General features: G+C 42.5%; 1 protein-coding gene across 3 annotated transcripts; it reads right to left on the minus strand.

Annotated features, from left to right (window-relative positions):
• Positions 1–1,221: 1,221 nt before the first annotated feature.
• Positions 1,222–14,136, minus strand: EEF1AKMT1 (EEF1A lysine methyltransferase 1). Of its 3 annotated transcripts, XM_065049721.1 has the most exons (6): positions 14,022–14,042; positions 10,561–10,642; positions 6,975–7,131; positions 5,992–6,074; positions 5,133–5,413; positions 1,222–3,758 (listed from the first exon to the last, which is right to left on the minus strand). In XM_065049721.1, exons 2-6 carry the CDS (start codon positions 10,563–10,565, stop codon positions 3,631–3,633), a joined length of 654 nt encoding a protein of 217 aa, XP_064905793.1. In that variant the 5' UTR covers positions 10,566–10,642; positions 14,022–14,042; the 3' UTR covers positions 1,222–3,630. The 3 variants fall into 3 exon arrangements, with proteins under 3 accessions (XP_064905793.1, XP_064905789.1, XP_064905800.1); XM_065049717.1 differs by lacking the exon at positions 10,561–10,642 and having other exon boundaries at positions 14,022–14,136; XM_065049728.1 differs by lacking the exon at positions 10,561–10,642 and having other exon boundaries at positions 13,889–14,031.
• Positions 14,137–19,687: the final 5,551 nt, after the last annotated feature.

Here is a 19,687-nt window from a genome sequence, read left to right on the forward strand (position 1 = left end):
AGGGGTGAGGGCAGTTGTGTGGTAGAGCAAGGGGCCAACTGTGCAACACGAGCGGAGAGCAACACCATCTTTAATGAAAAGTGCAGATTAGATTTGAACGGCAGCAGTACCTTGGACTTCATGCAACAGCGTTTCTAGAAATGTTTGATTTCTCATCCTGGGGGAGGAGATGCTGACAGCTGTGGTATATTCCCTTCCACCTACAGCCATCAGGCTGTGCACAAGAGCCCGTGTTTCCTCTGCCAAGTGTCCCATTCATGCTGCGAGCAGGCACTGCGGTGTCCTGCTGCTGCACAGCGCCTGTCACTGCAGCCAAGAGGCTGTAGTGCACACACCTCTGCAGTCTGAAATGCCTCTGGAAAAGCAACATGCTGCTAACACTTCACCACAGTCTGTTCAATAGAAAGTTAATCCATGACACACCCACAATAAAGCCAATTGCTACTCAACACTGAGGGTTTTTTCATAATCCTATTACAGAAAAAAAAATTGCTGTCACATAATATTTCTTAAAGTTACTGCAATGGCACAAAGTACGAATTCACTACAAATTTTTGTGACTCCCAGCTTTCTCAGAAACACAGCTCCTTCCTCAGAAATAAGTATGACAAAAATAGTTTCTCTCCTATCATTAAAGAAGGCTGTGAATGCCACTAGTCAGGCTCTGCTTGGGCAGCTGCCTGTGCTCCCCTGGCTTTTAAGAGTGAAGCCAGTGGACAACAGGCTGCTCTGTTGGGTGCATCTACAAAAATTTACCCTCGTTTTCATAACTGAGCATCTTCACAGTGCCCCTTTTCAAAGTTGTCTGACCTACATGCAAGAAGTAGCAGTTATTTTCTTGGTGAACTGCATTTCTTAGTACAAATGAATGGTGTCCTTTTTTTTTTTAAGAAAGGTCTCTGATGAAGTTAGCAAAGTTTTCTTTGACTTCTGACATACAGAGCCCAACTGCACACATTCAAGCAAAAACAAGCAGACATCTGAAGGAATTTGTAGCAAAGCAGCAACACAGGTGAAGCTTGTATTTGAACAGCATGTTTTAGTTTAGGTGGGTGGCAGGGGGATGAATATCATCCCTTCTGGCAATCATACCCATCCCACATGAAGCCTCCATGTAGTTAAAAATAAAGTTTCGGGAGATACTTCATTGTCTCCATGTGCTTGGTGTGCAAGACGTTAGGGTAACAAACATAAAGCAGTTTACAACTGTGAAGACACCTGTGCATCTAACATTCTGGTTTGCTTTATTTTGAAACTGACCATGTGAAAGTAAAGGCGTAGCCTCTGGGAACACAGCCAGCCCCAGCTGTGTGTCACCTGGGGGCACCCATTTTCAGGGAGATTCTGGCGTTATTGGGCTCCGCAGCAGTGACGGCTTCTGGTTTGAAAGGCAAAACTGAACCAGCCGCTGGCTCACAGAGGCTGTCGGGAGAGACTCGGCCTCCCCATGAGCTCTTCCCCTGCCCTGTGCTTGTTCTCACAATACCTGTTACTGCTCTGATAGAAACCACGGTGTGCGAAAGGGAAAACTGGTACCATGAAACTCAGGAACGCGATATGGGGGGAGACAGAGGAGAAAGCAGCAGATACAAAATGTGAGGCAGGTAAAAAGGCTTAGGAAGCGAACACATCTCTGGGAAAGTGGGGAAGAGAGCAACAGTGGCTTGGGTGGGTATTTCTGAGGCAGCATCATGTCCAGCTCAGGAAGCACGATCTCTGAGCACTGAGAGAGGATTATAGTTCATCTGCATTATTTCAGCTCATGTGTTTACCAGATGGCAAGATGTGCATCAAAACAGCAGAAATGCACATAAACATGAGTATTATCTCTACCTCATTAAAAGCCTTGTCTCACAAGCTTGATTAGGTTTATCCCCACTGCAAAATAAATTTAATACTTCATTTTGCAGACACAGCATTTCTGTTACAAAATCTCAATATATAAATATGGCATATAAATACAAGTACTTACGTTTTGTATAGTACTTATAGCTGATAAAACTGATTAGTACCTTGGAATTTATGAACCAGTTTTCACCCAAAAATACATTAGTAGTGTGGCCAAAGGTTAGTCAAAACCAGCTTTAAAAATTCCCAGTAACAAAAATCTCTACTACCCCAAAGCAAAAGTTTTTCTAATGTATCATCTGTTTTGATTGAAATTGATTGAAATATAGCCCAAGCCTGGTATATAAAATTTAATATTCGTCTATTAGAAACAGTAGGAGTTTATCAATACATTATGTTATGCCTCAGTGGCCTTGTAAAGTTCAATGATTTCTAAGACACTTGTATTCTACTGCTCTGCTGCTGTCAGTGGAACAGGAGGTAAGGATAAAACTGGGCAACTGGAAAAAAGGACTGTTCTTGTAGTCACAAAATGGACATACCTGTAAGTCAGCTCCAGCGGTAAAGAGCAAGCATTATATTTAATCAGATCCATTATGAATCAAGATTTAAGGGACCAACATGTATGGGTCACATTACCACACAAGTATCTTATAACCAAGAGTAAGAGTAACTCAAAGGGAGAACCCATGAACAGTCTGAAGCACTAAGGCAAGGGCTGGCTGATGTGTTGCATTTTTATTCAGTAATTACTTTGTATTTCAGGTGATTTGGCCTCACTAATATATAGGATTTGCGTGAAGGTAAAGTTCTCGCTAATGGGGAAATCCTTATTGTGCTTCTTTCAAGGAAACATCAGGTTTATACCACCTCTGGAGATTAGCTTAACTAGTAAATAGAAGAGCCTAGCTGTGTGGGATTTTAAAAGCTCATGACTTATTGTTGCTCTAACAAATAAACATTGCAAAATAAATGCACCATACTTGTGCAAAGAGACGTAACAAACTACTTTTTCTCTAGTACAGCATACATACATACACAAGTTTATATGGTGGTAAACGACGACGAAATAGATCTCATCTTTTACAAAAAGAAAGTCTGGGTTTGTGACAAGATTTTAGAGAAAAGGTGAAATAGTAACCACAAGTTTTTAAAAACACCAGTCTGGCAACAACAGTGGGTCTTATCTTACTTGGCAACTGGCAGGTAGTTCTGATTCTGATTAAAAGCAACTGGAGAGGCCTCCCCAGAAGGAGACCTATTTTCTGGTTACCTTTAATAAAAACAGCAGTCTGCTGAAAACACATGACATGTTCAGAACAAACGTCTCTCAGGATTGAAAGGAGACCACTATTCACGCTCTTGACAACCATTCCATAGCTACCAAGTCATCACTTCTTATGCAATCACGGTTCTGCTGTCTGTGAAGCAAGCACCTATGTGTTGTTATAAGCCAATCAGCTAAAATCACTTCAGAGAGGTCACTGAAGAGTCCTTGAATGGTAAAAACTACCAGCTAGAATGAAACTCTAACAGAGAATTTCCCATTATCCAGCACCTGCATTGTTTGGTCCCCATGTACCCGGTAGGTAAGATACAAACCACAGTAACTGCAAATGATTAGGCATTTAAAAGGGAGAGGCTATCGCACCATGTTGATCAAAGCTAGCCCAGAAAAAGGTACTTGGAGCTGAGTATTTCAGCACTGAGAAATGTGAAGTCACTGATAAAAAAAAACAGAAAAGAGCTTGACTGAAAAAGTTACAGATCTTCTAAGGAGAATCAGTCCAGTCCAGAAGCATAGTTCACGTAACATCGAAATTCATTGGCTAAATTTCGCGAGTGTTTTGGAATAAACTTGCATATCTTCACACCAAGATGCTTTGCTGCCTGTTCCTCCATGATTGCACCTGCAGCAAAAGTAATTAGCATTCAATAAGAAAAACAGTAACAGTATGTTTGGGCTTTTTTAGTAGCCCCTCCCAAACGCCATCTATGTAGAGCCTGCTTTTTTTAAAGAAGCAAGGCTTAAAGTAGCTACACTGTCAGCCTTCCCTAACAACTGAATCTATTGGGAAATTAAAATAAATCTGAAAGAACTGAAGATGCCCCAAGAAAAAGAATGTCAGAGAAGTTTCATAAAAACAGGGAGAGGGTAAGATCAGTGCCCCTTTTAGAGAAAACAGACACTTGAACTCAATCTTCTTGCTATATGCCAAAGAAATGACATGGTAGGGAGCTATGGGAAATGCAAACAAACTACATATACTCTTCCACTTAAATAAACCATAGTGCGATATTTACAGCTACGCACTTGAGAAATCACTTCTTTGAGCAGTATTTGTCAAACTTTGTAAACTGAAGGGCCACCTATCCATTTTAGGGAAGAAAAGCTCTGAAAACCATCCCTGTGAATGACTGCCATGTGTAATTAAACAAAGAAGCAGACTTTCTATAGCCATGTATTATTTTAATTTCAGTTTATTTTGCGTACATGCCTGGATTCCCTCGAATGGTAGGTAGAGAGGGGTTTTGTCAACTGTTTGTTTGCAAAAGTTTCCTGGATGTCTTTGGATATCTTGTAATAAGATTACAGTTTAAGGAACACTATGACTAAGGCAGATACTCATCGCTTCTTAAACCAGCAAGTGCATCTTCATGAAGAAGGAACATCAAGTACAGTTTGTAATTTTCCAGTTTCACTACTCTTATCACTGGTTTTTAATTCTTCCTGTTGCATTTCAGTGCCTAAGATCTCCTAACTTGAATCACAGTGGCAGAATTCCCTCATCCATTCATTCACATTACAATTTCTCTGTTTACCAGTAAGGACAGGCGATATGAAAAAGAGAAAAGTTAACTTTGTTCTTGTTTTCAAGACTTAGCTAAAATCATCCCGCTTTACTCAGCAAAATTCTAAGGTTATTCAACAAGACATTAACAATGTCTGTCACATCCAGTTTTCAATGACTGCAATAATAGAGTGGCCCTTTTACAGGAAAAAATGTTTCTGGAACTTTGCAGGATGACCTTCTGCAATAATTTTGTAACATTCATAATGCCACATCTAAAGGGTTCTGACTTCAACTATTAAGAAACACATGCCTTCAGTTCAAAATACAGGTGGAACTACAGTATTCCAATAAAAAGCTTAGGATACATATTCCCCCTTGAATTAATGATGAGTGTTACTGAGCTAGTATTTTTCTCACTTGAGTAGGTTTGTCTTTTGAGAGAGAGAAAAAAGATGTTTAATGGCGACCTAATATTTTTATTAACTATACCTGTGCAAAGCAGAATCTTTCCTTTTGTTAAGTACTTGATGGTCTCCGCAGTTTTTTGAAGACATTCCTCCGACAGATAGGGTGGATCTGCTATTACAATGTCAAAACTGTGTGGCAGGAGATTTTCCGGTAAGTTCAAAGGGTGGTTGTAGTCATAGAAGATAAATTCTTCTCCATATACAGAAAACCTTCTGTCATACTCAAGTATACACACTGAAAAATCTTTACCATCCTGTTCTTTCAGTTTCTGGTACACACTTGGTGCACTAATACATGCTATCCTGAAAAAGAGATAATAACTTAGAACATTAACTTAAAAGGCAAACAAAAATCTAAACTATTCTTCCTCCATTCTAAGAAATAACTAGCTTAATACCAGAGTTTTAAGTATTAAAGCCATTACCTATTCAACCTCCATGCTGCATGAAGACCTTAAGCTTAACTACAAAGAAAATCTTATGTCAGAACAGCAAGGAAATATACTTGAAAACTTAAAATTAAACATTACTTCTTACAGAAATAGGAAGAAAACCAAGGTTTTCCATCTGTTCTACAGAAACCTTGTATGAAAACAGATAAAAGAATTACAAGTCTTTAATATGCTCTGGAGCTAATTACGTTCCTCAAAAAATAAAAAGGTTCATAGTAAACTTTTATAAGACAGAGCCTACACCATTCAATGAAATGCTAAATGCTAAGATCAGTATGAACTATTATATAACAGCAAAGTGTTTCTGCAATATCTCAATGGAACAAAGTATAACGAGTAATGAATTAAACTGCATGCCCTGTCTACATAGTAGAAACGAAATATTTACAGAAAAGATGTTAAATCTACAACTTAATTATTAAAACCTACCTGCCACCTTTTCCAGCTGCCACAACTGCTTCCTTAGCCAGGCATGAGGCAGTGTCATCGCTGTACCAAAACTGGCTCAGTTGCTGGGAAAGATAGCGCACAATTATTTTAAAAACAATATCAAATCTTCTGACTGTGCTACATACAGTGAGGTGTGGTGAGTCATACTTAAAGAAAACCAAATTCCACAGCAACTTCTCCGTTCACAAACTCTAAAGCTACAAAGCTGACTATTTTCTTGACAGTCTTCTTACTTTTGCAAGCCAGCACCACCATGCAGTAGGGTAGGTTACACGGTGTGTTTCCAAAGCATTTACTGCAGTATCAAGAAAACCAAGTAATGCAAAATCACAAATGAAGTTAGTTCAAACCCATTGTGCAGATGCAGAATATGTAAGTGCTTTGAAATTGGGTTACTTTAGCAGAAGAGGAAAAAGGAACTTGCAAAGTGATGGTACAGAAGGAAATAAAGGGTGAAAATACTAAATCAGAAGAGATTAGAAAAAGGAAGAGTAAACAAACAGTCAAATAAAAAATCAGTCTGTCAGAAGGAAAAAAGCATCAAAGCAGCCATCCATAAAACCAAAGAAATAAAACACAGAAAGAAATATGATGTGAAAGGAAAGATCACTTGATCTTGTTGCACTGTGTTTGTCTCAAACTCAGGGAACAATCTTTACTACCTTCACATGCCAAGCTGGAGTTCCAATTTCCAGAAGGGACAGATGCTTCTGTTGGCTGCTTAATTCCCTTTCCATGTAATTTCAGTTTATACCCCCCACACATGTAGAACAAACAACTATACCCAGATTTAATATTAAAGCAAATATCCCTACAGTATTATTGTCCATGAATAGTCTGATATTACTACTCTACGAACATCTTGAATGTTCTCCTTTTTAATTTCATTTCATTATCCATCCACAAAAGAAAGTCGGTAACAACTGACAGCACTTCATTCACTGAACTTTATAGTTTCTTACCCAGTCTTCCTCTATTGAGCCAATGGAATATTGATTAAACCCTTGGGAGGTCTTCATGCCCTCTCTCTGCTGCTGTTCCAAATAGAACTCCTGGAGGGCAGCCAAGGCGTGGGATGAAAGCTGGGGAATGTCATCATCATCATCATCATCCATTTTTCTAGATGTCAACCAGAGGGGAAAAAAATTAACCCTTTTCAACGGTGAACACTTTTAATAGTGACATACTCTGCTGAGGTAAAGCAACCCCCACCAACACGGCACAATTAGTCTCTAGGAAAACCTCCTTAGAAGAGAAAACATATTCCCTCTATTTAGGAGCTCTTAAACCAGTGAGAGGCAGATTGGAAATAACACGTCTCCAGGGAGAATTCAGGAACAGCAGCAACACTGATCACTTTCTATGCAACAGAGATTTGGTTTTTATTCCTACAGGGAAGTTGTCAGTTGTTGCAGTTCTTGATTTCACAAATCCATACACCTATTTTTTGATCACCTTGCAGAAAACAAAAGCAAAACACTACAATCAAACAAACAAAACACACACACACAAAACTAAAACCAACAAACACACACCACTTAGGTGGATTTGGCAAATCCATTCCCTCCTAGAAATAATGATAGCTACAGGTCATTCCTTCCCATGTTCAAAAGTCACACAATTTTGACTCAGAATGAAGTGAACTAGTATTCTAGGATTAGCATTATCTGGCTTTAACTTCCACTCCATAAAAAGATTCAATGCCAGAAACCTACACACAAAACCAGGCAAGAAGCTCAAGATGTTTTTCTAAGATAACACTACTTGACCAAAAATCTGTATATTTTGTGCATAAGAGCATTAACATAACTCTCGTATCAAAAAGACACAGTCTGTACTACTGGAAAAGTGCAGCCGTTTTCAGAAAACTCTGGAAGTGGGTGATGCTGCAGGGGTCCTCAGACCTGCTCACCCCAGCAGCATCTGCCCCAGGGGAAGCTGCAGCGAGTGTGTCCTTCCCAGAAGAGACAGTGCCACCTGCTGGGGTGAGGGACAGAAACAGGAACCCAGAGTGTCACAAGTATTGGAGAAAACTGCAAAAAGATTGTTCTCGCAAGAAACCCATTTTCTCCGCGTCTGATCTAAGCACTAGTACACGAGCAGCGACTTTAACAGAACCTGGAAACGGGCACATGCTGGCCTCTGTGCAGCAGTCACCGGCAGAGCCACGTGCCATCTCAGCTGTCTGCAACGTCCAAAGTTCACTATAATTTCAGGTACAGCTGCTCACGGTTCTTCTTCTCCCCATTGCCTGCATTACAACTAGGGAATCCTTCAGAGCCTGAAGACCCCCATGTTCATCAGCCTCACTGAATCCTGGAGTCAAGCTACCTTGTAAAAACCAAACAGCTAATTTTGTCCCTAGCTTTTTTTTGCTTTAAGGTTATTTATATTATTAAATTGTGTATTTAAATTTAAAGCATTTACTATGAGAATGACTGCAAGTTCACACAGATCATTCAGTTTCTAGCAACAATCCTCTAACAACGTGAAATGCTACAATGCATCTTAGGCCCTATCCAAGAACCTTTTTCATTAGGACAGATGTTAGCAGTTTGAAATCACTCCTCATCTCACAACTTTCTTTTTTATTAAGTGCACCATACATGTAGTAATCTGGTTTGCTATCATCCCCTAGGCAAGGATACATCTATGTTTTGACACAAACTGAAACACATGCAAACTTTTAGTTCTTAAGTCAAAAGTTGAAATTTTGACTCTGTGTTCAGTGAGCCCATATAGGCATTTGCAAGGACTAAATCCATACCCATGAAATGAAACCTTCACGGATAAAATTGCTGATTAAGCAATCACCCATTGTTTCAGTAAATAAAAATACAGCCACAGACATATTTTTCCTATAAATACTATTTTAGTTGACTTTTTTAGAGTCTTCCTTTCGGTTTGTAAATTGAAGTTTTAGGATCCAAGCAGCAATTAACTGTCAGGTTGCAAGGAGGAGTAACGCTGAACATATGGGAGAAATATTATGTACATCTATTAAGAACACCTTCAAAATCAAAGATATTTTTCTGAACACACATCTATTGTCTACATATACTGACTTAGGTAAATATCAAGAAGACATTTTCATGCTCAAAAAAATGCATCAGAAAACTATTAAAGTGAGTTTGTGTGAACAAGACTTTAAAATTCCTTTGGCTTCAAGGGAGCAGAAAGTTCTACCATTTGAAAGCTCGTCTATACCTCTTCCAGAACGTTCACCGCTCGCAAGTCCAGAAGCAACCCTGAAAGCTTTTGGCTGGGGTGGGAGGAAGCAAAGGAACCTGTGGTGCCTTGAAACTCTTTCTAACCCGCAGGGCCCTGAGGCACCAGCTGGCCCACCCGCGCGTGGCCCAGGCCCGGGGTCCCCATGCAGACCCTCCACGGGAGCCACCTGGGGGGATGGGGCTGCATTTTAGGAATGCTCTGGGATTCAGAGTGCTCAGAACACATACAGCGCTGATACAACCATATTGCCCACAGTAGTTCCTTGCACTAATAGGAATACAAGGTTTCAAACTAGCAAAATGACAAGTCTTTACTGTTAAGTCTTAGCTGAAATGTCGCATTCGCACTTAACTAAAAAGCAAAACAATAAAGACCTCAGATCTCCAAGAATACCTCAAGGACACTTAAACAGAGTTTGGAAAAACAGGGCTCGTGGTGAAGTCAATGTTCATCTAAAGGAAAGCAGGACAAAAAAAGGGGGTGAGCTCCCACAGATACAGTGGAACATGAACAGGCAGGGTTGTTTACATAGGGTAAAATGGCAACTTTGGACACTACTGACCTCTAAAGTGCCAAATCTCCCCACAGAACAGGCAAAGCAAGATGACTCCAACTACATCATATGGCCTACAGCCCACACAGTGGAGCAGGCAGGCAGAAGAGGTGCCTGCAGAATCCTTAGTCCTCTTCCCCGTGCACAGCTCAATCACTTTACAGACTCACAGAATGTCCTGAGTTGGAAGGGACTCAAAGGGTTCATTGAGTCCAACTCCTGTCCCTGCACACGACAACCCCACAGTTCACACCATGTGTCTGAGGGTGTTGTCTGTCCAGTCTCTTCTTGAACACTGTCAGGCTTAATCATTAGCTGATGAACTGTTCAGGTAAATTTCATCAATACAGAGTGAAAGCTCTGTAGTCCAAAGGAAACAAAAAATAAAAGAGATAATATCAAGTGAAAATAGTAGCACAAGATACTCTGGGGCCTTGTCTACACAAGAATATCAATTTATAAGTAGTTTCCACCTGTCACGTATGAACATATAGCTCAGTCCTAAAATGGAGAACAAACGACAAGTTAGAAGGAACATTATGGAAAAATTAACTCAAAAATTCCTACAGTCTTTCTGTCCCCCAATACATTTGGTCCATCCATAATTATGCAGTTATGATAATCTGGAATCCAGTACTCTTAGAGATAGGGTGCAGCTTCTATGCCCAAATGTAACTGTGTGCCCCTATCCAGAGAAGTCTGCAAAGCTGCAGTCACCAGGTCAGCTGAGGAAAGTGCCCGTGTGCCCCTGCACCATGGCTCACCCCATAAAGACAGAACACGTAGTCTGCTCCAGAGGTCAGATCCTTCTAGATCCTCAGCACTACTTGGGAGGAAGCTCCACTCCTGTGGGGTAAAGCAGGCAGGAGGTAGGACCCATATTTACAAAGCCACCTCAAAAATACTCTCATTGTAAAGCATGCAACAGCTTCTTCAGAGCTTTTACCAATACTCTGCAGCAGAGGTGACTGGCTACCACGTCTCTGCCAAAGAGAGACCTAACTCATCTCTGTAAGTCAGGCTTCCCAATGCCCACAGCACTTAGAAACACCAACTGCAAGTGTACAAGCAGGAGGACACGTTGCTGCTCTGCCCGTTTCCAACACTCATTCTTTTATGGTACCCTAAAGATGTAATCTTATTGTATTAATAACAGATGTCCCTTAGCTGAAGGGGGAAAGGGAAGACAACTGAAAGGCCACAGAATAGGAATACAACAGGATGGCCACCCTGTTCATCACTGCGAGAGGGGAAGGAAGAGGATGATGTTAACCCCTTAGATCTTTCTCCAAGAATACAAGAAGCGCAGGTGCAATTTCAGAAAATATTTTATTCTATCATAACTTGGATCTAAAGACAGATAGCATGAAATGGATTTAAGTATAGTTGTATCTTTCCCAGTCAGTATTTGAGACAAACAGCTCATCACATATGGTGTTTGCAACACGTATCAAGAAAAGCTGGACAATGTTGTGCCACCATAATGAAAATCACCTGGAAGCGGCTGCAACCACCTGACTGGAGGGACTGAAAAGTTATGAAAAGGCTGGACACACGCCCTACTACCTTAAAACCAGCAGGTACAGCGTTCTGCTCAAGCTCCTGCTCCTTAATGTGTACAGGGATCCAAATCCCCCATCCCCAGACAGACAGCAGAGGGGTGGCCAAACTAACACCCATACACAGGTGCTGTAGGGGTCTGTCCCAACCACAGTAAAAGTCCAGACAGGAAAAGGATCTCTCCTACTAGAAACATTTTTTCAGGTCTTTAAATGCCACAAAGAGTTGATTGTCAATTATTTGACAAGATACTGGGAGTATTACCAAATGCACTTTCCCAGGAATGACTGACAAGACAAAGCATATAAAATGCAAAAGTCTAAAATAATTTAGGCCAAAAAAATCCTCCTGCTAGCTTGTGTGGCTTAGCCAGAAGAAACAGAGAAATACTATGCCATACCTACATCTGTTTCCTAAGTGTCTTCTAATACAAATCAAAACTTCTCAAACATCTGAGAGGTCATCCTCAGGCCCAGGCAGCCAGCTTGTGCCCCCGCACTCAACTGCAAAAACTCAAAGGTTCAAGTTTTTGGGGCCCAGGTGCCACGAAACAGGATGGCCAAGCCAGGGAATGTCAGAAAAGCAGAACTGACAAATCTGCACACGCACATGAAGTCCTTTTCTTATGTACTAATGGTTTTGTGGAGCAGGGGAAGGGGGACAGGGCAGGGTTGGTGGGCCAGAAGCAGCTCACCTGCCATGGACCTGGGAATGGCTCCGTTTCAGGATTAAGCCTGGAGAACTTTTTGTTAACAGCCACAGCAAATGGTTCAAGAGGAAGCTGTGAACTAGTTCAGACAAAGCGTTGACACTGGTCATTCTTCTATCTTGGAGGTGGCCAAAAGCAGCTGCCTCAGAGGAGCGAGATAAAGCAAGTATATGTGATACCTGCCCACTCTATACTCTTCCCAACTTTAACCTTTTTCTACTAAGGGAGCTATTTCTGCAGCTGAAGTGATTTATTCTACGAATGCAGTTCTCTTAGAGACACTTGTCCGGTATCACTTAAATTCACATGAAGTTTTGTAATCTGTAATATCAGCTACTAAGAAATTTTACAAATACCTACTTCTTGCTGTGAACTTAGCCTCACATGATGCAAATACTTCATGTGTCAGAAGACAAGGAAATTTGTTCTTTCCAAACACCATTTCTCAGACACCTGTAAGTCACCCCCCTTCCCTCACTCCCCAAGGTGGCTTTTTTCCAGGCTGAAAGGTCTTCATCCACTCCACTGACTGGCTGACAAAAGTCCCTCTATACATTTGTTCATCCTTGTTACATGCTTCTAATATGCCCTTTTTTCGAGACAAGGCGACTAGAACTGTACACAAAATCTAAGATAGGGGTGATCACACATTTATAATGATTTATGCTGTCATTGTGTGTGGTTTTTTTTTTCTGTTACGGTCTATTTATTTTCCTAGAAAATTCTACATTTGATGTGTTTTTCTGGCTACCACCAAACACCGATAGGATGTTTTTGAAGAATCATATATCATAGTCCCAAAGTCTAATGAGAACACGATTAAATAGAATTTACAGGGAATTTTAAAAGGATCTGCCAAAGAGCTGCAAGATACCAGCACATACAAAACAAACCTAAACAGGAGTTCTGGTCCCATCATCTCAGCAAAAAGCAGAGAAAATATTGAAACTAGAAAAGGTTCAAGAAGGGTAGTGAGACAGCCAAAGATGAGAATAATAGCTTTTGCAGGGGAATGAGTAGGAGTAAGAAGTTAACTGTGAAGGGGTGTAACAGAGCCTGTAATGAGGAGCAGCATGGACAGCGCAGGCAGAAATCAGCTGCTGTTTTCCAAGGCAACAAATAGAAGGCAGCAAGTGTGCGCTGCAAGGAACTGGTTTGAAAACGCCCAAAAGGAGCTGGTTCTTGACACAAGGTGTTGCTGAGCTACAGAATCCCCATCCGTGATGAAACCTGATAGAGCTTCGAAGTGACACAAAAATGTTTGTGGAAGAAAACTCTCAGCAGATTCCTAAATACGTAGAAACTGCTTTGGATTACGAAAAATAAAGTCTGGAGACCACGTGGCTACTTGAAGGAGAAGAAAAGTGTTATCTTTCGAACCGAATTCTCATATTTTTCAATAAGTACAGAGAGAGGGAGTTGGCTGGGCTCAGAACGGCCGCTACCCTCCTGCATGGCAACAGCTGAACACCGGCCGTTTCTGAGCAAGAAGGCCTTCTTTCCCGTCCCCTCCTGTGCTCAATCGCGCCGAGCGCGCACTGTGCGCAACCCCTCCCGCCGGGGCCGGGCCCAGCCTGCGCACCGCGCTCCGCACCGGAGACCCCAGGCCGCGCTCCAGCGGCGGGAGCGGGAAGCACCGGCCGGCGGGAGGTTCCGCTCCGCGCCGCCCCAGCGCTGCGGGGTCACCCTCCCGGCCCCGCCTCAGCAGCCCCTTCCGAGCCGGCAGCGCCGCCACCCCCCGCGCCCGCCGCAAGGACCGGGGCGCCAAAGGCCGCCCCGCTGACAGAAGGGGGCCCCGGCCCGCAAACGCCACTCGCGCGCACCTCCGCTGCGGGGTCCCCGGCCGCGGCAGAGCGGCCCCGCGCCCCCGCCCTCACGGGAGGAGAGCCGAGCGGACGGACACGCAGCGTCCCAAAATCTCAACCCCAGAGCAACCCGCCTTCCCGTTTCACTCACCGGCCAACAGATCCCTCCGCGCACGCGGGCCTCCCCCGCCCCGCCCCCCCGCGCCGCACGCGGCGGTGCCAGCCAAGGGGCGCGCGCCCCCTGCCGGGGACTTCGGGCGGAGCGGTGGTCCCAGCGGCTGCTCTCCCATTGGCTGGAACGGCCGCGGGCGGGGCGGGACCAGGCGCTGCTCCTCCCCCGTCCCTCACGCACTGGCGGGGCGCCCGCGCTGAGCGGGCCCGTGCGCGTGTGTGTGCGCCGGGCTGCGGAGCGGCCGCCCCGCTGTCCCCGCCCTGCCGGCCAGTGTCCGCCTGCGCCGGTGTCTCGTCCGGCCAGGCGTGGAGGCGCTGGCCCGAGGCGCAGCCGCCTGAGGGAGCTGGCGGGGCGCGGGTCGGCCGGTGGGGAGCTGCCGCTTCGCTGCGCCCTCCGGCACTGCGCGGGTGTGGCGGCTTGACAGCGATCTGCAGAGAGCTTTCCAGCTTCACAGGGAGCTTCGTGAAGACATGGGCCTGTGCAGGGAGGCACCGCCGGAGCTGCCTCAGCGCGGCCGCGGGTTCCTCCGGCCGGCTCTGGGCGGGCCCATCCTGCCAGCGGCTCTGCGGGCCAGGCCGGGCAACGCCTGTCTGAAGCAGCGATTTCCACAGGTACATTAGCGATAGGCAGGAAACACCTCAAGTGTAGCCAGTCAGCGTAATAACGTAGACTTAGAAATCACAGGTATATCTCGCGTTAGATGGCAAGTGTTCCAAAGCCGCAAGCTTTTGCCTTCAGTAGCAGGCTGGCTCTCCAGTCTCTCTGTTTGCATTGAACATTTTCAAGTTTGAACAAGCTCCTTTTCTTGCATACAGACAGAGGTTGAGCCACTTCCTAGAGTTTCAAAAGATAAGAAGTTGTCAGTTCGTTCCTTGTTTCAATTAATTCACCGCATCTTTCCCTGTAGGCACTCATCTGCTACTTCTTGTCATCTCATATTACCCCAAAACAAAAAGTTAAGAACTTCCTCACAGCTGTGTTTTTTTTTTTTCATTCCTTTATAAAATCTGATCTTACTCTGATAATTTGTAAAAGTAATTTTCATTACATTATCTTTAATTTGTTCAGTGACTTTCTTATAAACCAACTCACAGAAGGTGGCCTATGAGACCGTTTGTAATAAACACAACAGCAGACTCGTCAGTCTCCAGCGCTAGATGTTCCTATCAGCAGTGAGTATGAAACTGCTGCTCTATGTACAACCTGTGGAGAATCTCTGTCTGCTGCAAGACCTCATTGTGTCTGAATGGAAAATCTATGCTCAGCACCTGGGCAGAACAGAATTATTTCCTTCTGTTACTGTAAAATCAGCTGATTTAGAAGACAAACCCACTAAATTCTGATTAAATAGAGTTGCAGCACAGCTTATGTAAGCAGCAGAAACCTAAACTTTCTTGCCAGAGCAGGTCATAGGGGTAGGCTGCTTTTTCCTTCAGATGCGCATACTTTTCACCTGACTCTCCCCTTTATAAAGTTTTGCAGGACAGCAGAGAACTGTGGGCCTTTCCTTAGGTTTTAAATGAATTCCCAGTAGCCTGGATCTAGCATTCAGTGCATTACCTCCTCTGGCTTGTTTGCAAGGTCTTGTCAATAAAGGTCTTCATCCTAGCACAGAAGACTGTCCTACATGAAGTGCACCCATATCCATTGATGCTAGCACCACTGCTGCAATTCAAAACAAACAAAAAACCCCTTTTCCTTGCATTGCTGCAAAGTGACAGTTATCCGACACCTGCATTAGTGAGTACAGTACGAAATCTGGTTTAGATTCTGCAAAAAAGTGTTACTTGATTAATTTTCTTATTTCATACATGTTTGTAAAGCATTTTATGTGAAAAGTGTTCCGTACAGGGTTGGTAATGAAAGGACAGAGGAGACGGGGCAGACAAATACTCCCAGTCCATATTTTCTGGAGCAACAGTCCCCCCGTGATGAACGATTCCTCCTCACCAGAAGCGTTGCACAGATCATCTAATGGCACATGGCTGTGCATAGGCTTGGGGGGATGGGCAGGGTGATATTATCTAGGTTTTGATATCAGATCCTGCTTGGCAGCAAACACACAGCTCAAGACTTTGCTTGAATCCGCATTACAGGATGGTTCTAGAAGGAGAGCTCAGGAGGAGCTGGGGTGACCCTGCAGGAAGGAAAACAGGTTACATCTTGCAATACAACTTCTTTAGGATGTGAGGACAAATAAACCACAAATATGGGAACACCTTTAAAGTGTTCCCTGCAAGAAGTGTCTTAATACTTAGGTGTTTTGTTTTGGGTTTGTTTTGTTTTTAGAAAGGTGCTTCTAGTTAAGCTATCTCCTATTCTTTTCACCAACAGACCCATGTCACACAGCAGTGACACCGACATCTCTGAAACTTGAACCCGATGATATAGACCACTGCTACTTTGCTAACACATTTACTAGTACTCTGTGTTGGACCAGATCAGGAACAGAACATGAAACTGAGTTTTTAAAAACACAGTTCTATCCTGGTAACTAATAGCATCCTGTTACTCATAAGGCTATTGTAATGAAAAGCCTATTTGAGTCCTCTTGCTGAAGCACAAACCATTGCCATATGAAAAATAGAACCTTAACTAAGATGAAAATAGATTGTTAAATCCCAATTGTAGAATCTCTGCTGTTGCCACTAAGTGTAAAAAATTTCTTAACATCTTTCTTTCCCCACAAAACCTCAACATTGTTAGGGCTGGCAAACCAACTGCACCTTTCATTTGGAAAGCAGCCAAGCACACGATGCTTTACAACCATACAGGATTGCTTCTAGTTAAAGTCAACATAATCCTTCTTCTGAAGACAGAAAACAACAGAAGTGGAAATACCCTACTTGCAGAGCAACCTGCAACATCTCATCCTTCTAAGAAAGGCTTTACTGTACTTTTTCTTTCGATACCGAGCTGTTCTCCTACAGATGCAGGTTAAATGTGTTAGAGCCCCATGAGCCAGGCACACCACAGCTTCCTGAGACCTTGGGTCACACAGCAGGACAGAGCATCAGCCTTTTACAAGCTTGCAGTCTCTCTGCATTCAAGTACAGTAGGAAGTTTTCAACCTCAAACAGCTTATGGACTCCCAGCTCTCTGTTGGAGATGCAAATCTTCTTAGAAGCATTATGGTGATACATGATCACAACAACTTTGTATTTGGCCAGGCTTTGTGGATCCCTTGGAAGTGATTCAGGGACCACAACAAGGGCTACAGATTAGATTGAAAAATGCTTTTCTTAAGTGACTATTAGTCAATACCATCTAGTGGTATTGCTGTTTTAAAAGTTTTTTATTTTAGAAGTAATTAAAAAACTGAAACAACAACAAAACAACAATAACAAAAAACCCCCTAAACCAGAATTACCAGTACCTATACCTTCATACATTTTAATATCCCCATTGATTTTCCTTTGCCATATTGCCTCTGTTTTCTCAAAAAATGCCCAGATATCCATGCTAACATGCAAACTTCAGGGAGTTTTCTGGCCAGAGCCTTCTCACAGTTTTTTTTGCCTTTTCCCCCCAAAGACGTAATCACTCTGCCATCACAGGAAGCAGGAAGGAAAATATATAAAATATATTTGGCAAAACCAGTAAAATTAAAGTGAAACAGAAAACGCAGTCAAGTAGCAAATGTTATGTACAGCAGCAGATTTTACAGTTTTTCTTACACACACCTCTGCACTTATTTCACACACTCTTTTTAAGGAGGAAGAAGAAAATAGAAATAAGCTAGTGAAAGAAAGCAAACACGTTTGGTTTTTTTTGGTGTGTTTTTTTGTTTGTTTGTTTGTGGTTTTTTGTTTGTTTGTTTGTTTTCCTGAACAGTAAATAGGGTTTATAATTGTTTTTTACTTTTGGAACTCCAATTCAGACTATATATACTGCTAAGAAAAGTAAGAGATAGACACCATTTTCTCAGTCCCTAGAGTAAAATGGCACTGTCTTTTTACAGACTACTCGTGTCTTAAATAGTTACAGGATCTAGACATTATCTGGCCATCTTAAGGGATGTAGGTAACAAGCATTTTAACCAAGATACAAAACAGGTATCTGATTTTTCCAGCTTTCCTGAGGCTGAGTGAATTGTTTAAATACATGTGCGCTTATCAAAATCCACGTTACAGTACATTTTTATCAGTAGCTTGTTAAGAAATCATGAAAGTGCATAACAGCCTAAAAGCAGGCAAAAAGTACTTCAGAAGAACAGTCTCTCCTTAAAGTGGCAGAAGAACGTTAAGCCTTCCCCATAGCAGTGTTGATCTGTGTGAGGACATCAGGGATCTTCCTAAAGACTCCACCTGTGGTGGTGCGGTTTGGTTTTGGTTTTTTTTTCTGAGTTACAACAATCATTTGAATGAACAAAAGACCATTAGAAGCATCAGTTCAGTTCTCAAATTAGAGCAAATGTCGTGAAAACTTATTAAACCAAGTTACAAATGAGGCTTTCAAATCAATACTCGTGTCGAAGTCTAGTGATGACTTCCATTCAGTAAACACCAGAGACTGGAAGTGGTTTGAATATACCACAAACCCAAACTGCATCACTGAAAACAATAAGTTAAAGCAAATCAAACATACACGCCTTCGCAGCCAGGAACAGTAGCCAGACACAGTGGGAAGGAGAAGAGAAGAAATCACACCCAAAGCTCTGCTGTACTCTCACTTGCAAAGGCAACACAGTGTCAGAAAAATCAAATCTGATAACATCTCATAGATGTTAAGGTGAAAATAGTTGTTCCATGAGATTGAAATATAGACGGGAGAAAAATTAGTAATGAATTATGTGTCAGTCACAGTGGGTAACTTCAGTATTCTCTTCAGAGACGTAAATTTGTTTGGAATGTTTCCCAAAATAAAGAAGATCTTATTATTTAAATAACAAAACTCACACCAACATGCAATTCCCAAATAGCACTTTATCTTTTCCCCAAAAAATGTATTGATGAAATGGCAGGCTTGTACTAATCCTTGTCAGAATGACACAGTTTACCAAGTTATGGGATAACACCTGTGTTATGGATTTCTTCATGTGCATTAGCTCAATTTCTTTTTTTTTTCTGCACATAAGGTTGCAAACTTCTTACTTTCTTCTCCTCCTCCTCGCCTCTTCCAGTTCATGTATGACCTCCTCCGTGGCTGACATGCCAGACAAATTCCACTTGGGAAGGTTGGGCTTTCCTACTTTTCTGCTTGTACTACATGGCAAATCAACGAAGAAAAAAAACCACCACCAACTCCACCACTCGGGACTGAAGCAAGAATAAGTTTCATAAAAGCAAAGATCCATGGGTTCTGCATACACTTACACAAACAAGTGTGAATAACGGCTTTTTCGCCAAATCATTCAAGTTTATTCCAGACCTCATACTTAAGGTAAAGCAGAATAGTTCAATTTTCTGTATGAAAGGCTCTTGGATACGCTGTTGCTGTTAATCTTGCCAGCTGCTTTCAGGGATGTGCTGAAAAATACCTTAAATGTTTCTGTCGTTCACCAAAACACTCACTGAACTAAACCAGGCCAATATAAATATATAATTGCAATAATTTTACTTCTGAAACCAGTAAAATTCTAGTGATACATACAGCCAAGATGTATAGCAAGTTGTGACCACCATAGTTGTTGCGTAGTTTTAACT

The sequence above is a fragment of the Columba livia genome, chromosome 1 (assembly GCF_036013475.1).
Source record: "Columba livia isolate bColLiv1 breed racing homer chromosome 1, bColLiv1.pat.W.v2, whole genome shotgun sequence".
NCBI classification, from domain to species: Eukaryota; Metazoa; Chordata; class Aves; order Columbiformes; family Columbidae; genus Columba; species Columba livia.

What these genes read in the sequence shown, in the direction of transcription:
- EEF1AKMT1 (XM_065049721.1), bottom strand. An exon ending in GCTCAATAGAGGAAGACTGG is followed by an intron (nt 6,075 to 6,974) that starts GTAAGAAACTAT and finishes TATCTTTCCCAG; the next exon opens with CAACTGAGCCAGTTTTGGTA. An exon ending in GCAGCTGGAAAAGGTGGCAG is followed by an intron (nt 5,414 to 5,991) that starts GTAGGTTTTAAT and finishes TCTCTTTTTCAG; the next exon opens with GATAGCATGTATTAGTGCAC.